Consider the following 17,654-nt stretch of genomic DNA (forward strand, 5'->3'; position numbering starts at 1 on the left):
ATTTATTTGTTACCTCCAAAGCACTGCTTTTGCTAGCAAGACAGTATTCATTTTATCAAATGCTTCCCTGAGGTAAAAAAGTTCTGATTTTAGAAACTGGAAAAAAATTCCAGCTCCAAAGACAAAAGGTCAATGAGATTCTAAGCTAAATTATTGTTCAAATGGAGGCCTTAAAAGTATTTCACAGCTAAAATGTTGCATTTTTAGTGTTCCTTTCAAAATGCTAATTGAATTCCCCTACTCTAGCTTTAAAAATGGGAAAATGGAGTTCTAAATTGAAATGTCATGCCAAGGGCACCATTTGTTGTATAATTAAATACTGTACAGCGGGAAACTGTAATAGTTTGGAAGGGAAAAGTATCATCAATTTATTATGTGACTTGATTGGAACTTAACAATTTTCAACCACACTTTAATGATTTCTTTTTTGTCCGCAACAATCACATTTATTAAACTTATTAAACTTTAATTAGCTTTAGTAAATGTTATTCTGAACCTGACTCTGGCAATGAAAGTTTAAAATTTTTAAATGATGCAAAGCTAGACTATGTAATCTATAAGCTATGACCATCAAGATATTTCCTGATCCTAAATCAAAGTTCACTAACTTTAAGAAAACATGCTGGTCCCACAATACAATTCATACACAAAAAATTTCAGAGTGAGAATAAGAAATTGTGTTTCTCTCAGAAAAATACAGCTCATACACCAGAAGTGCAAACAAATTTTGAGGATGGTTTGTGTTCATGTCTCCCATCAACATAAATACTTGGCTGGTAATACTCAGCACTCCTGTGGCTTCACACTGCACCTTCAAAGCTCCAAACAAGGCACTGTCATGGGCTACCAGGACATTCCTGCTGATGACAATACCAGTCACCACTGCCTTTTCTGGCAGACACTTCCTGGCAAGCCCCTGGTTTGGAGGTAAATCCCTGCTGACAGGTCCTGCTGCAGCCCTGCTCAGACTGCCCAGCAGAGCGGCCCTAACGCCCTTTCAGCTGCTTTCCTCTGCCAACACTGCTGCATGTGCCTCAGCAAGCCCCTTGTACAGTGAGTTCATTTTTTAACTTACTGTTTTCATGCTGAAAATTTGGTGACCAATTTGCTTCCATTTTTTCCTAGCCATGTATGTTACAGGCAGTTTGTGGCCCATCTCCCAAATCAACATACAAACAGCAGCTTTCCACATTTAGCTTCTTTGGAGTGTGTCACTGTCAGCCTTAAAATTTTTAGACTTTTGATTTTCCATCTCTTCCCAAATGTCACACTGGCTACCTCAAAGCTGCAATTTCTTCTTCTCCCCTTGTAATTAAAGAGGATGACAACAAACAGGAACTTCGGCTTACTTGGCTTCCCCAGGTGTTTCCCAATTCTCCCTTCCTCGTGTGACTGATGTGTACTGTCCTATTTTGGTCTCATCCTGGAGTTTTCCAATTGCTTTTCCTGCTGTCCTGTAAAATCCTATTCATTGCTAGAGTACTGTACAGTGATATTTGCATGGACTTGGGGGGTTTAGGAGAAAAGCCTGCAGACTTTTAAATTAGGAATCACATAAATCAAGCAACAAATACCTGAGACAGGATTCATATGATTCAACAGCCACGTTCATTGTCTCCATATCCATATTTATGGACACTCTTTACTGTTAAAAGGGATCTGGTTAGCATGTTTTGGGAAGTCTAAGACATGACTCATTTCATCCTGAAGCTAACACATGGAACGATCAGACAAATTAACAACTGAAAGTGCCACTTCCAATCCTAGATGTCTACAAAGGAGTGTAGTTGAGCTATAGATTACAGATACTGAAGATGGAGGATGTTGCCCATTCACATGGTAACAGCACCACACAACACTGAATGTTCCCACATTTTAGAGGAAATTATATGATGGCTGGTTCTTAGCCAAAATTCTGCAGTCCACTGAAATTCATGAGTAGAACAACCCCAGAATTTAGTTTCAGAATGCCTTCACATTGCCTTGGCCCTTCTTTTGTTTTATCAGCAGTACGGAAGATTTTTCTTCATACTTAAGATTCCCTGTAAATAGCAATCTGGAGACTGCAGCTAAATATTTTGCTGCGAAGGGTAATGAGCTGTGAGCTATAGGCAGATAAATGGGAATTAGAAGAAAAGAAAATACATGTCCTTGAAATGGCTAATTTAAGAGGATCAAATTTAATAACTGCTTTTATATTCTAAATGTCTTTTGCCTGACTTAAAAGACACTAGGCTTAACTCAACCTGTTGCTTGAAACTGATAGCAACTCTGTTTCTGCACAACATGAAATGGCAGCAAGGACCTTCCATCACATGCAGTAAGTGATCTAATCAGCAATTTGCAGGCTTGTCAAATTTCACAGTTAAAACAGAAAGCAACAGAACATTTCTTTACATATTTTGAAACTGTACTTATTATGCATGCAAATGCAAACATTAAAGCTGTTCCTGTAGTCATGGATGAGTATTCTCAAATTTTAGATTCTGAGAAGAAAAATTTGGGCCAACATCTCCAGCATTTCTAAAAGCTTGCCAGGAAGTCAGAGGACATACCTTAAACCCCAGAAGAGGTGGTCGAGAGCAGCTCGTTACAAATTTGAGTAGTTTGCGTTTCTCTTCATCAGTGAAACTTTCTACAACCCTCCAGAATATTTTAATTACAGGATGGTCTGCTGTGTAGCCACCTACAATGAGATTTAAATGATTTTCAGCTAGAAAAGTTTTATGTAAGAAATAAATTATTCAGAAAACCTATAATCAATCTTGAAGATTTGGGGAAAATATTATAATCAGTAGGCTTGTATTGCTAACTTCCAGTACCTACAGATCTGTCATCACTGCAATTTCGGTTTCTTTGCTTACCTATGCCTATTATATCCCTCAGCTTCTTAAATGCAATTTTTTTCACTTAATCCTATTTTGAATTAATTTTATTTAGTTTACCATTTAGCTATTATTTCCTTTCACTCCAAGAGTGTGAAAAATCTGCAAGACCCAGGATGTTACTGAATTAATCTGCCTTACCCTGAGGTAAGCCAAGATGTAAACTGATGATTTGGTAGCTACTTTTTGATTACTTTAATGATAAATGCAGGGGACAAATTAAATACGATAACTTCCATTTCTTAAAAGGAAAATATATGATTTCTCACTTCAGACTCTCTGAGAAATGGTATCTAAATGGGGTAGTAGAAACTATTATCACAAAGTTATTTGCAGACTTAATTTAAGATCAATCAGACACAGTGACTAACTTTAATTTAGAAAAGAAACACCCTCAAGTTATCCGGCTATAAACTTGCATTTAAGCATGTGAACAAAATAAACTATGTATCTCAATTTCCCACAATTTATAAAACTGGGTTGTAATTTCAGCCAATTTTCTGAAATTTAGGCCCATCCATCAAATTTGGCCAAAAGTAACAAGAATGACCCCACAACTTATTCTTAAAAGGTAGGATAAGAAAGTTCAATTATTCCCAAGTCAGCAATAATAGATTTTTCTTCCTTAAGCTTACCTGAATAGTTTGTGAAAGATTTAAGATCATCCAAACTAATAGGAACTTGTGCACCAGAAGTCAGAACCTAACAGCAAAGGAAATGAGACGGTTACATTACAGGAAGAAATCAGCACTTATTTCTGTGTAGAGCACTTGTTCTGTGCAGCTTTAAGCAGAAGTACCTGGATTTCCTGCTGGTCAAACATCCGCAGCCACTCGAGGTTCACCACGTTGGCCAGCCCCTGCCGGAAGGCCAGGCAGTGCTGGCGGATCTGTTTGTTCAGCCTGTAGTCCGCCACCAGATGGATGTACGCGATCCGGTTGGCGCTGGTGACGGGAATGTCCTTTCCACCCGGCTTCAGCTCAACCACCTACAAACACAGCCATTCTCATCACCTGCTGAACTGCACTTCTGTGCCCTAACCGTGAAATGGGGCTGCAAAACATTCCAGTAAGTGATGTATCTGTTTGAAATTGACTAGAGTACACTCAGGAATATGCACCTCAAAGGAAGACAGAAGATTGTGAGATTTACAAAGGTAGGTGTTTTTTGTGGTCTAAGAGCACATTCTGTGCCCCCACCTCCAGCTGCTAATGCAGCTCATCACACAGTCCCATGGTTTATCACCAGAAAGCAGATTAAACACAGAGCTCTTTCACAGGAGCTGTCTGTAACACCAAATTCACCAATGCAAGTCAGACAAGAACTGAGGTGAAAATATTCTTTGGCAAGCTCCCCGCAGCTTCACTGCTACTGTCCTGGAACAGAGAGTAGCCTGCAGAACACTCTATTTGCATCTAGATTAGGGAAGCTGGGCTTGACTGGCTGGGCTCCTCCCTAACTGCTGCTGGTGAATTCTGCAGGGGCACATTATGGCAAAAGCAATGTCCACTGAGTTAAAATTCAAAGTCTGACACAAACCTGATTTGAAGAAGGCTCAGCACTCACAATTCATCCTGTGGAAAATGTACTGTTGTACAGACTTAGTACACTCAATGAAAGTAAAAAATGCAACCAAACAAATCAAGCCTAAGTTGTTTTTCTACTGGGAAGCTCAACTTTTGTCCTTCAAGTACACCACGGCCCCTCAGATTGGGAGAATTTTTAAAGAAAACCCCCAAAACTAAAGATACTGTAATTGCATTAAGATATAAACCAGGTTCAAAGACAGCTGTTATCAGAACACTATAGCCCTTCACATAGTCTACTCTTTACTACATGACGTTAATTTTGTTAAGCAGCAGCCCAATTGGAAGGTATTATTGGAGTACTTAGGAGAAGAATTAAAAAAACTTGAAAAGCCAAGATACTGTCACTCTTCAAAAAAACAGTTTCCTTTTTTTTTCCCTACACTCTGCAGTCAGCAATTTCTTCACCTAAAACAACTGTACACTTCAGTATGTGGTAATGATGACATTTTTAGAGCACAGAGAATGAAACACATGAATAGCTTCTTTTCTAATATGCGACCTAATAATGTGAGCTGTTCATGTAGTAAGCTAAATGTGTAAAATGGTATGATTAAAAATTCACAGTGCTTTTGAACATTCAGATTTTTTCTTGATTCATAGCTCTTTAAGGCAAAAGAAGCCATTAAGATCTGTGAATTCTGACCTCTCAGATAACACAGGCCAGAGGATTCTGTCTAGAGGTTCCTGTATTTAACTCCATAAATCCACAGATGAGTTAGAGCGCATCTATAGAGACATGCAATCCTGTGATGGAGTATCTACCATTTTCTTTGATATGATACCACAACCTGAATTACAATAGGGGTTAAAAATATGTCTTACTTCCCACTTTAATCCTTCAGCTGCAAGCTTCTGGCTTTTGTTAGCTCCTACAGTAAAAAAAACCTCATCAATACTCCACCATGTCTATGTGCAGGTACTGATAATGCTTAAACTCTATTCCTGCAAGAATTAAGCAAAAGGAAGGTGTCAGTGTAGGTAACACCATTTCACACTCTGTACACATTATCTTGCTTCCTTCAAGAAGAACCAGGGACACAAGACCCAGGAGGGCTCTCTCTGGGATCCACCCATTGCAGAGCCTGGCATGGGACACAGCCAGGGACTGTTTCCAGAGGGTACAGGCCAGTGCCTGGGGCCACTGGCTGGCCTGAGGGTGAGAGTATTTTTACTGGTAAAGTCCACATGGAGTATTAATAGAAGAGTGGGACATGTTCCATACCATAGTGGAAACAGCTGATGAGAAGGGGCCCCTGCACTGCTGAGCTCTCTGTGTTTCATCCCACTGTAGAAATTTCACAGCTGGCGTGGGAAAGTTAATCATCAGATTAATCCAATTATTGACAAGAAATATTCCAATTTTCACTTCAAATCCAATGGGTAAAGTTTGTTCATATCCATTGTCCTTATTTCAGTGTTGGAGAGCTGAATCAGCTCTTTCCTTCCTCCTCAATATATTCATGATATATTACTTATGGGCAACAACTTCATTAATCTTCCCAGAGACTTTTACACAGAACTAAAGACTTTTTTTTTTTAAATTTTATCCTATAAAATACCTTTTACAAAGCATAACAAGACCTGAAAGCTTTCTCTTATTTCTTAAAGTCTCGTCCTCTTCAGCTTTACAAGATCAGAGCAACAAGTGATGTTCCACATGAACAGATCAGTGTTGTGACCTCAATATTAGTAATACTTCACTATCTGCTCACTTACAAAGTTCTCTACTTGTTTTGCAGAACTGCAGAATCCCTTAGGTTTTTGACACCATTTAGTACAATCTCTCTCTCTGAGGTATGGACACACTGAATTAGGCCATATTAAAATGCACTAAAGCATATTTGTATCACCTAACTCATCAAGCATCTCTTAAGAATACAGACACCAACACTATACTAATAGATAACACTCCATGTGCATACAACAATTTCTGTGAGCAAAGTATTTACACTAAAAGATGCTTGAACTGATCTCCTTTCTAAAATAGTCAAAGGGAACTACTGGCAGGGTGTCCTAGAAAACTTCATCCCAGCACCAGGTGAAGTAAAATCCCTTATCTTCCCTGCAGGCCAGCAAACAGAAATCAGGACACAGATTAATTTACATTTGCATTGCAATAGCACTGGCTCCACAGTGCTCTAGGATGTCAGGAAAGCTGTATTTATTCTATAATAAAAAGCTATTCTCTCCCCATAAAGTTCTTCCTGCAAAACAAAGAAAAGAAAAAAAGGTGTTGCACTCTTTATGACTCCTATCTTTAGAAACCAGGACAAAGTTGTTTGTTTTTTTAAAAATCCTATTATTCCTTTATATTTTTATATTTTTAAGTAGCAAATCTCGATTTCTGATCCAGCAACATTTCTGTAGCTCCCCTTCCTCCCCAGAGCCCTGCATTGCCACAAGTACAGGTACAGACTCAGTTGAGTGCATTTCCTGGGGTTTTCCAGAGACCAACCTATCCATTTTCAGAGTTTGTCAGTGTGAGGTTAATTTTACCACTGTTATGTCACAGTATCATCCAAGAACAAAACAAAAGGGGTAACAGAACACAAATAATAAATATATTATGCCAAAAAGGCTAAGAAGGATGTAAAACAGAAAACAGTAACACCTGGTAAGCATAAAGCTAAAGTAAAGGTAGATGCACTCAATGTTTTCATGGCATTAAAGGAACTATTATAGAGTTCCCACCTAATTCTAAAAGCCAGGAACAATTGTTGAAGAGTTCCTATTCAAAAAGGCCATATATACATAGTACAACTTAATAGATCTTAAAAGCTGTATCAGCTTTATTTTTACTTTTATCCATCCAGCTTTGGCCACTAGATGGGGCAAGACAATAACCCAGGTTACCCGGGACTGGCCACACGAGGCATCTACAGCCCAGTGTCATCTGTTTCTATTCTGTAGATCTAAGTTTAAACAAACAAACAAAAAGCATTTTAACTTGGTTTGTAATCAAAATCCCATGTAATAATAATTCAGGTAAGTATTCAGATCATTCAGATAAATTTGATTCCCTACTCACAAAGTGAGGGGGATACCAAAAGGGGACAGAAAAGTCCCGTATGAAGATGTAAGAGAGGCAGCTCTTCACAAATCACAGAACCTCCAGTGCAATTTCATATACCTCTTATAGGCATTCAAGAACTCCTACAAGATAAGAATTTTTCATCTTTTATCTTGGGCTCTGATCACTTTTGTTCACATCACCCCTACAGTTTTTCTCCCTTTCGAAAAGAAGTCAATAATGTTTTGGTTTTTTTAACTTTCTCTGTCATCTGCCTTCCAGATGTTAATGCAGTAATTCCAGGTAGGAGATATAAATACCTAAGAAAGCATTTTCTGTAAGTGTTACAAGTCTGCCTGAGAAGGCCCAGCCTCAGCTTAATTACTTTGCTAGTGAAAAACCTCTAAAATCATCCATGTATGCCACTGTATCCTAGTAAAGAGGTTGTCAAGACAAACACTTTCCAAACTCTTTTTAAGGCTTCAAAACCATCCCCCAAAGAAATTTAAAGGCAAAGAACTCCCCTTTGGTATTTTCAGTGACAGCAATGGCATCCACATCTGTTTAAAAGCTCAAGAAGGTGTCCCAAAACCAAGTTCTGTAGGATACAGATTTCACAGAAACTGCTGCCATATATATCATAGTGCTTCTCTGTGGATTTGTGCTTCTACACTTTACTTATGGAATCTTCTGATCACACTCAGCTTGTGATCAATGTACTCTCCAGTATGAGTGTGAGACTGATACTCTACAGCAGAGTTTCTGGAGTACAGTACCCAACATTTCTGGAGGAAGAAGCATGAGTATCTGAGTCTCCCTCTTGCCCAGAACAGCCACAAAACTCGCCTTCCTCACTGAAAGAAGGGGAGGTATTTTCTTGAGTTTGCTAACCTTATTCTTACAGACCTTTCATAATCATCTCATCTACAAGTTAAAAGGAAAAACTGAATCAATGTACAGACCTGTGACCACAGGCTGACCTCCTCTGAGACTTTGCTACTGGCCACCATTTTCTGCAGGAGACCCAACAGCTGAAATATAGGCTGGTATCACTGCATTAGACAGATCTTTATCAAAAGCTGTTTGGGGTTGGAAGATAAGGTTGATGGCATAGCTCTCCTAATTAGCAGGTCTAATGTGCAAATTATTAAGTACCTTTTTCAACTTCTGGTGAATGCACTTTGACAATAGTTTAATGGGGTCTAAAAGCACATTACAGGATTGGAATCAATACACTGATAATAGAATTTCTACCTTCTACTACTGACAGAGGCAATCGAGCCCCTTTTGAATGTGTCTTTCATTGCAGATAATGCTTTTGTGCCACAATTGGTGGATGGACACTGTCATGAGGACAGCTATTTACAATGATAGATTTATGATGCATTTGCTGGGCACTAATTTATTAAACACTAAAGTGGTTGTTTAGCTAAAAACTACATATAATGTACATTCAACATAAGGAGTGCAAATTAAGCTCTTTTCCCAAAGTGAATTAGCCTTACCTTGGCACAATCAATTAGTATGCAATGGTTACACGTCAAATAGCAGATAAAATGTATTTATCACTATGAGGTTTTTTAAGGTAATGAAATGAAGTATAAAAAGAGACTTGGTTGCATTGAAAGACAGAAGACAGTGACAAGTACCAATGGGTTCTGTTGAATTACACTAACATGCAGTGAGCCTCATCAAAAGATGGTGATACTTCGTGGGTAAAATGTTCTCTCTTCAAGGACAGAAACAGCAAACCAGCATCAGACTATTTACACTTCATCTTCTTACTCAGTAACTCACTATTATATTAAATCTTCCTTTTAAAGTTATGCCAAACAACTACAAATCAGAAGTCTTGAAAACAGCAGCCATAGCACCCATTTTAGTTAAATACTAAACTGGATTTGTGTTAACTGTGACAAACAAAGCCATTACTTTAAGCAGAGTTAAATAAATAGTTTTAGAATTCAGACTTTCCCCCCATTGTAAAAATCCCAGGTAATACTGGAAGCTGCCATTTGGTGTGCTTTGCTCCCTAGAACCCAACCTCTGGGTGCTCCAGACCTCAGTTTAGTACCAGCCATGCAGAGCACACAGTACCACAGAGCAGGCACTCTAAGAATGTGCTTTTAGGTACATCTGTATCACATCTTTATCTCAAGTTTTTGAGCGTTTTTCTAAAGACAGTGCAGGTCAGATGTTCTCATACAGGGAGTGGAATCCAGGGAGGAAAATGACATATGGCACATGTTTAATATTAAACCTTACTTACATCAAGCAACTGTTGCCTCTCCCCTTTAGTATGCTTTAGGAACCCCAAATCTAAGGGTACTATTTTAAAATTTAATGCAATTCATATTTTAAGATCTTCCAAAAAGGCAGGAAATGGATGACAGAAGAGTAAGATAAAATCCAAGCCTGATGCTGCTCAAGCAGAAGTCTTGGCCAGCAAACTTGCTATGACTTAAGCAGCAGCAGAGAATTCAAGGTACCAATTTCCAGGGCTGGTTACTGCATCTCAGTGCTGGTGCACTGGAGATGTGCACGGTCCTGGCTTCCCTGAGCAGCAAACCCCAGAGCACTGCTCACCCCCTTCTGGAGTCTCTGTTTCTTCCTTACAAGAGAAGGCTGAATTCAGATGCTGCTGCTTGTCACAATGTGGTGAGGTCTCATTTTTTCATTCAACTATATGCCATAATCAAGTGTAAGTTTGAAATCCTCAATTTTAAATCCCCAAAAACCAAAGAGGAAGCATGACAAAAGACTTTACCTAGGAGGCTACCTGCATTAGCACACTGTGGCAGGCTTTCAGATCTCCAGTGACATTTATTTTCTACTATGAGTGATCTTTAGTACACACAACAGAGCAAATAAAAGCTGTAATCAAATTATATTGTGCAACTGCATGAAAAACTCAGATGTAAGGACCTAAGTAACTGCTTTTCAGAAGCACTGAACACCATTTATCCCCTTTGACTAATCTGGTATCTCAACCCTTAAAAAAAAGAGGCGGGGGTAAAAAAAAATAAGGTTTGTCAAACTTCAGGCTCTCTTACTTTAAAAATTAAAAAGAGACAATTAAAAATTAAAGGAGACAATGCTTATCTCACAATAAAGAGTCTTTAAAACCTCTCTGACTGCTAACTGCAATTCTAAAACCAGGCACTACTTCTGCAGTTTACACATCATCTAAATTCTGCTATTATTATGACTGCAATTGAAGAAACAACACATTTTTGTTCAAGAAACATCCTAAGGAAATAGAACTTTAGATGTGTGACTGCTAGAAAATAATCACTGCAGTTTACTCCTTAAAGTACCAGACCTTTAAGTAATCATCAGAAGTTATTTTTAAGTACACAGTTAGTAACTCTCTACTCCAAATATTGAGGCAGAATCCCAGATGCCTCACAGCACCTTTAGCAGTTGTTTCCTATCACCTTTAAATTTAAAAAATTAGTTAGTAGGGATAGTAAAGATTCACCAGTCAATAGATAAAAGAAAAAAAAATTGAAAGCCATTCTTACCTGTGCTTCCCCAAGGTCATTATTTACCACGGTGAAATTTAGTCCAAGTTCTTCCACGTCCCCTTCATAGCTCTTGAGAAAAAGCAAATTTTTGTACATTTCTGGGTCTAGTGAAGCTAAATGATGAATGTCAACATCAGCACTTGTCCCTAATAATTTTGAAAGGAAAAAACTAGCAAATGGCAGCTCCACCAGCATATTTTCATAAAGAGCCTGAAAAATAAAGCAATTAAAAGCACATTAGATTTTACTGTTGTACATGCAGCAATTCAGAAGGTTATTGTCTCTTTCTCAACTTTTGAATAAATCTGTCTTAATTTGGTGCCTGAGTAGGTTCTTCTGGCATGGAAATAACTCAGATATTGCATAAATTTAAGAATTTTCATCCAAAATTTGAAATGTGAATATTCTTGTGAAACACCAAGGGTCCCAAATCTCACAAATCAATTATGTTGTGATTTAAAATGCAAGGTCATTGCTTATCTGTCATTACTCTTCTTATCAAAGTAGCATTTATTTTCATGAAAAGCAAGGTTTGCTAAAGGACAATGCAACTGCATCAAGAATGTCTTACAGAAAAGTTTACATCTCTCCTTCCATCAGCACCATCACAAGCATTACTATTCCATTCATATCAATCATTACATGTAGAACTGTCATCCCCTCATTCTCTTAGAACACCTCTGTAAACCCAGTACATTTCAAATTAATAAAAACTATCTAGTGCACATTACACAGATTCATTGGTGCACTTTTGGTCAAAACATCCTTGTTTCCAAGCCAAGAGTTTAGTTCTGACTGTATCACAGGTCCAAACCTTTCTATGCCTGACACTACTACAGTTGTCAAAAAATTACTGAACCAAACATGAACCTGACCCAAATTTGCAGCTCTCACAAATGATTCATTCTGACTGCAACCTCAAATTATCCTCAAGAATTTTCAAACTCCAGCAACACCATTCTAGGTTCATCTACTGTCTGAGCATATTTCCATGTAATGCAAAATATCTTTGCATTATTTTTTATTAAGCCAGTAACAACTGCTTGATTGGAAAAATGGTAGCTCTCAGAAGAATGAGAGATGTACCCTCCAGAGCTACTCTGAATAAAGGACCACTAGTTTAAAAAGACCCATTCTTGGCACATGCTGCCTTTCATTGTCCAGTCTGTTTGCCACATCTGCATCTCTACCAATGACAAGCAAATCTTTACAGAACATTAATATCACTGCCAGGCTGATCAGAAAAGGCATCACCAACATAACATCATTGTAACATCATTCTTTGTTCCCTTTTAACTCTCCAAGAGCAGTAGTTTGGTGTTACTTAATTCCTTCATAATCTGCTGCAAACATAAAAAAGGAATCCCACCAAGGGGGGGGGGGAAACTGAAGAAAGACTAATAGATGCAGCTCTAATTACTCAATGATATTCCAACAAAGACTTTAAGAAAAATATACACAATTCCTTAAACTTTTGAAAGAACATTTTTCTATGAGGTGAGTTAGACCTTGCAAAAAAACCTGAGAATAACGAGTTCAAAGCCAAAGGGTGCATTATATTTAGAGCCATATGATTTATTCAAGGTGTAGAAGTCAAAATCCTCATTTGTATAGTTGACTTTAAAAGCAAACTAGAGGGATAAATCATTAATTTGCAATGTGTAAGGTCAGTGTTTGCTGTTCCTGCATTAGTAACAATAAAGCTATTGTAATTCCTTAAATATATCAAAGCTACCCGAATTTAAAATGGAATTCCATCTGTGACTCATAAAATGTAAATGCAGAGGTGTAATTTTTTACACAAGGCAGGTTTAAGCCTTTAGAGCATTTAATATACAAGGACTAATAAATGATAGCACTAAAAACTATGATCACATCAGCTAAATGGATTATAAATTAAATTTCCATAATGTATGCAACTGAAATACAAATGTAGACATAAATCAAGGTATTTTCTAAACACAGGTTAATTACACAAATTCAAAACCTGTCTATTTTTTATGCAAAATAATCCACTTAGCATTTTTCAAACTGGTCTTAAGTCTTCAGCACTTGCAACACTTGATCCTAGAAGCCTATCAATAATTCCTTGTCAGGAAAAAAACAGCAATAGGTATATTGAAGAAACTTGTATGTTATTTTTCAAGTGTCTGTCTTTTATGAGTGTTTATTGCTAGAAATTGTGCCAAAATGATTTGAAATAAAAAGGATTAATTATGGTAGAAGCTTTTTAATATAAGTGAGTGCAGCTGCAATGCAATTAATGCAAATTGTGATGCTATCAGGAAAATAAATGTGAACAACATCACTGGCTATTTCTGTTTGCTGCCAAATAACTTCAGTAATTTACTACATTAAGAATCAATAAAAAAATAATGCATTTCAAATGCATCACTATTAATCTTCAGGTAGTTCCAAAGTGAACATTTATAACTTCATCTAAAAACTATATAAAGCATTTTTAACTAAACTAAATTGTGCAACTTGAGAATAACTTTAATTACTCCCTCTCTTAGCTAAGTGATTGCAATATTCAAAATAAAGTATTTTTGGAAAGAAGACAAACAGTAGTGTTTTAATTAGTTTGAAAGTCAAGCTATCCTAATAAAGTTTAATAAAAAATGCACTAAAACTCTGGTGAATAAAGTAATGATGAACTTTGATTTTGTTTCAAAGAGGTGAATGCCGCCATTACAGCCCCAGCACTGTGCACAGATGCTGAGAAATGCTGTGTACAACATGAGTAAATAAACCAAAAGTTTATTTTCTGGATTCCATCTAACTTTTCTCTTTCTCACTCAGCATAAATTGATCAAACTACCTGTTGTTGCTAAAAGATGTGATTCCACACATTTCTGCCAGAGCAATGAAACCAATCAGCTGCTGATTCCCCCAGGTTTGATGCAAGCACAGCAGTTGCACAGTAGAGGCTACAGGGTCATTACAACCTGAATAAGGGTCAAAACTTGCAGATTATTTGTGCTGTGCTTTGTTTGGGCTGTTGGATTTGAGGTTTGCAGGGTAAGTGTGTGTTGGTGGCCACAGCATGGGCACTGAAGTTTCTGCCAAATTAGAGGAAGATCCTGCTCCCAGCCATGGCTGAAACAGGGTGGGAATTGCAGGACCATTTATTTCACCAGGAGCACAACCTTCAAGCTGCCAACTGCCCATGGAAGCCCACCCTGATGGAGATTTTTCTTACTGCAACTAATCTAATGGCCAAGAGAGAGACTTCCCTCCTTCCTTGTTTTTCTATACTGAATTGCCTTGGGGAGCTCTAAGTTATCCTATTTTAAGCTTAGTTTTATGCCTGCCTGAACTCTCTGAACTGGCTTTCTGCAACATCAACATCAAGGAGGCAGGAGCCCAGCATCAGCAACAGGCAAGGGAATGGTGACCACCTCTTCCAGAGGGAAGCAGCAGATGCCAGATTTATCAGCTGCAGGATGAAGCTGAATCATTAGAGTACACTTATACAATCCTTTAATACAATATATGGTCAAGCTCTTCACACAGAACCTTCCTTTTTCTTCCTCCCACAGCCAATGAGCAACAACACAGAGGAGAAAATGGCTTGCCCTTGGACAGAGATGTCTACTTCTGTTTGGCTAAGTCAGAGCTTCCTGCTCAGACATTGCTTCAGGAGACCAAAGCCAGCAAGCTTAACCAACGTATATTTTAAAATTAACCTCTTCTCAGACTTCAAGTGCTCTCACTCTTTCACAAGTTTCCACTCACTGTGGTAGTCACTGATGAGACTGATGCCTTTCTATGATGAATTCTGACAGTTCCCACTCCCAGCTTTCCTATCTGAGCCCCTGACCTGAGTCTCTACCCTGCAGCCCATAAACTGCAGCAGGTGTACATAAGGCACAAAGTCCAGATGAGTCATGAAAGGAGTGACTGGTGGTCACACATGGCATCAGACTTCCAGCGTCTAATGCTCAGGTGTAGGGTCAACACAAACAACCTCACCTGATCCTATACAGCTCTGTGTCCTTGAAAGGCTGGGAAATTAGCCCAATCTGCAGGTACAAGCTTGGGGCAAGCAGCTGGTCTGAAGCAGAGCTAGTGATATTCACATCAAGGGCAATCCCACAAGCATTGTAATGTTCACAGGGTGACGTACTCCCAAGTACCTAAAGTATGCTGAAAAGGCCAACCTGGATTTCCCAACACTCTTTCAAACTCATGTAGATTAGAGATGTTCTTTAGTTAAAGCTGACATCTCTAGATAACAAAAAAAAGTAACTTAAAAGCTTCTGAAATGACTACAAAAAATTACATTTCAGTAACAAATTAATTTTAGTACTCCCCAACCCAGTGTTCTCCTAATTATGTCAAGCCTTTTCTATTTTCTGAAGAGATGGTTAAAGTTTTTTTCTGGTTAAAAGGCCAACTTGTAAACAAATTCACAGATGAACTAATTAAACCTCCCTCCCTGTAAGGCAGCTTTAGTGCCTTTAATTACACTTTCAGGTTTACAACAAATTCTCTCATTTATTATTTCAACTAAAATCTATCTTAAGAAAGATAATCAGTCACTGCTTCTACTTTCCATTAATCCTTCACAACCCAGAACTGTATTTTAAAGCATAAACAATGCTAAAGTCATATCCCTAGAAAGATGCATGACTTTTGGGATAAGGCAGTAAATGACTGGACTTAAATTCAGTTATTTCCATAATCAGCACCCAAGACCATAACCCTCTCTATTTCAGTAATTTTAAACAGTTACTATTAAATAATACTTAGCACTTACAGAGTGCAATAGATCTTCAAAGCTGTACAGAACCATTAATAAAAATGATCGAAAAATAGCAAAACCATTAGAACTTCCTTCTACCTTATTATTTATATCCAAGAAATATCTCATCACACTCACAAAGCCTCTGAAGGCAGCAGAATCTTTTCAACCCTAATAAAAAAGATGAAACTAAAAATTTAAGTTAAATTAACATGCACTCATATTTTTGAAGCATTTTTAGACCTAACATTCAGTAATCTCTAGATAAAATAATTTCTAAAAGATATGCTCAATTATGTGCTTTAAAGTGAGCAAACCCCAAATGATATTGTTTCTAAAGCCAATGTGGCAAAATAAAATTAATTCTCCCAGGTGTGTGTCTCAATGCAATGTGTCCAGTTACCTGGGAGCTCTAAGTCACTGTTTCCAAGCCTCTGAGCAGTAGCAGATGTCTAGATGCATTTGTATCACCATAGTAATGGAAAATCTGGTGCATTATCTTCTCTGTATTACTGTGAAAATTCATAACCCCCCTTTGTTCTGTCTTTTAAAAGGAGTCCAAAATTCCACTGCTTGATGTCTGTAATTAGGCTTCTGCAAGCTTTAACAGCCCTTGCAGCAAGTGTGAATATCATTATATTTTAAAATTATTATTTTTAAAAAAACCTTTCGTAAATTGGTTTTACTTCAGATTTCCCACTCAGTGGGAATTTGAAGGTCAGTGAGTACAAGTTTATAGAAGTTCCAGAGATTTGGGGTGGCAAGACTCGGGCATGAAAGGACCTGCCTGTCACAGGTGCTAAAGTCAGTGCAAATCCCTGAAATGGATGGCAGGGGTGTGGCAGCACAGACCAAACTCATGAACACAGGACTGGAAAATGTAAAGAACCATTGACCAAGACTTCACTGGATCATATCAACTGTAATGACCTTGAATTAATTTTTAATTGATAAATGGAAAGTCATGCTAGTATTTTTACTCTAGGAGTTTAGGATGTCTTTAATTACATTAATGTTTATTACCAAAACAGAGTGCTTCAGAAATGCCAGCACGTGCAAAAAACTACAATTTTATCAGCTTGATACTTTCTTTCTCATAGGAACAGTTCTAATAGGAACAGTTATCTCTGTAATTTATGCCATAACTATGATATAAATTGCAATCAATGCCATTTGGGGGGTTTTGAGGGATGAGAGAGGAAAGCACTATGGATACCTGTGGATGCACTGGATAACTGATAGTTATCATTCATTACTGAATTTCCAGTAAAGGCTTAATAGATTTTTCTTGTCTCAAATTTAAACATAATTTAGGAAGAAGTGAAGATAAAAGGAAAACTTCTCCTCCTTATTTAATCTTCTGATATACTGAAACAATATTATATAACTAACCTCTGGATATGCTTCTAAGATAAATCTGTATTTTAATAGCAGTGAAAGTGGTAATTTTTAAAGTACAAACCAATTCAAGAATTTCAGTAAATATTCCAAACCTAATTGACTGAAATGGATGTAAGGTGTTCCCAACTGTGAAAAAAGATCCGGATACCATTATCACACACTCTAACTGTTTATTTATTCCCTGTCTAGGAACCTGATTTAGAGGCAATAAAATGCAATCAGTACACAAACCAGAAGCAGGAATCATCTGCTAATGGAACTTTTAATTGAGGAGTGACCAGTGACATGAGGTAATTCTTTCCATGCAGAACTCCTTGCAGAGACCTCTATGCACTTTATCACGGTAAACAATCACTAACATATGCATTAAAGAAAATTTAAATACATTATGACCCAATAAATATCACAATCCATCAATAAACACTTTTCCTCCCTAAAGATTTAGAGCTAAAATACCACATTTCAGTACTCTTTTAGCACTAGACATATATTTAC

General features: G+C 37.6%; 1 protein-coding gene across 1 annotated transcript in view; it reads right to left on the reverse strand.

Annotated features, from left to right (window-relative positions):
* Positions 1-17,654, reverse strand: part of UBE3C (ubiquitin protein ligase E3C) — a 68,160-nt gene that overhangs the window by 2,935 nt on the left and 47,571 nt on the right. Inside the window, exons 19-22 of the mRNA XM_056485076.1 lie at positions 11,009-11,221; positions 3,685-3,873; positions 3,521-3,587; positions 2,556-2,686 (exon numbers count right to left, since the gene is read on the reverse strand). Coding sequence (XP_056341051.1) covers positions 2,556-2,686; positions 3,521-3,587; positions 3,685-3,873; positions 11,009-11,221 — 600 coding nt within the window. The remainder of the gene's footprint in view (positions 1-2,555; positions 2,687-3,520; positions 3,588-3,684; positions 3,874-11,008; positions 11,222-17,654) is intronic.

Source organism: Oenanthe melanoleuca, chromosome 2 (genome assembly GCF_029582105.1).
Source record: "Oenanthe melanoleuca isolate GR-GAL-2019-014 chromosome 2, OMel1.0, whole genome shotgun sequence".
In the NCBI taxonomy this organism is placed as follows: Eukaryota; Metazoa; Chordata; class Aves; order Passeriformes; family Muscicapidae; genus Oenanthe; species Oenanthe melanoleuca.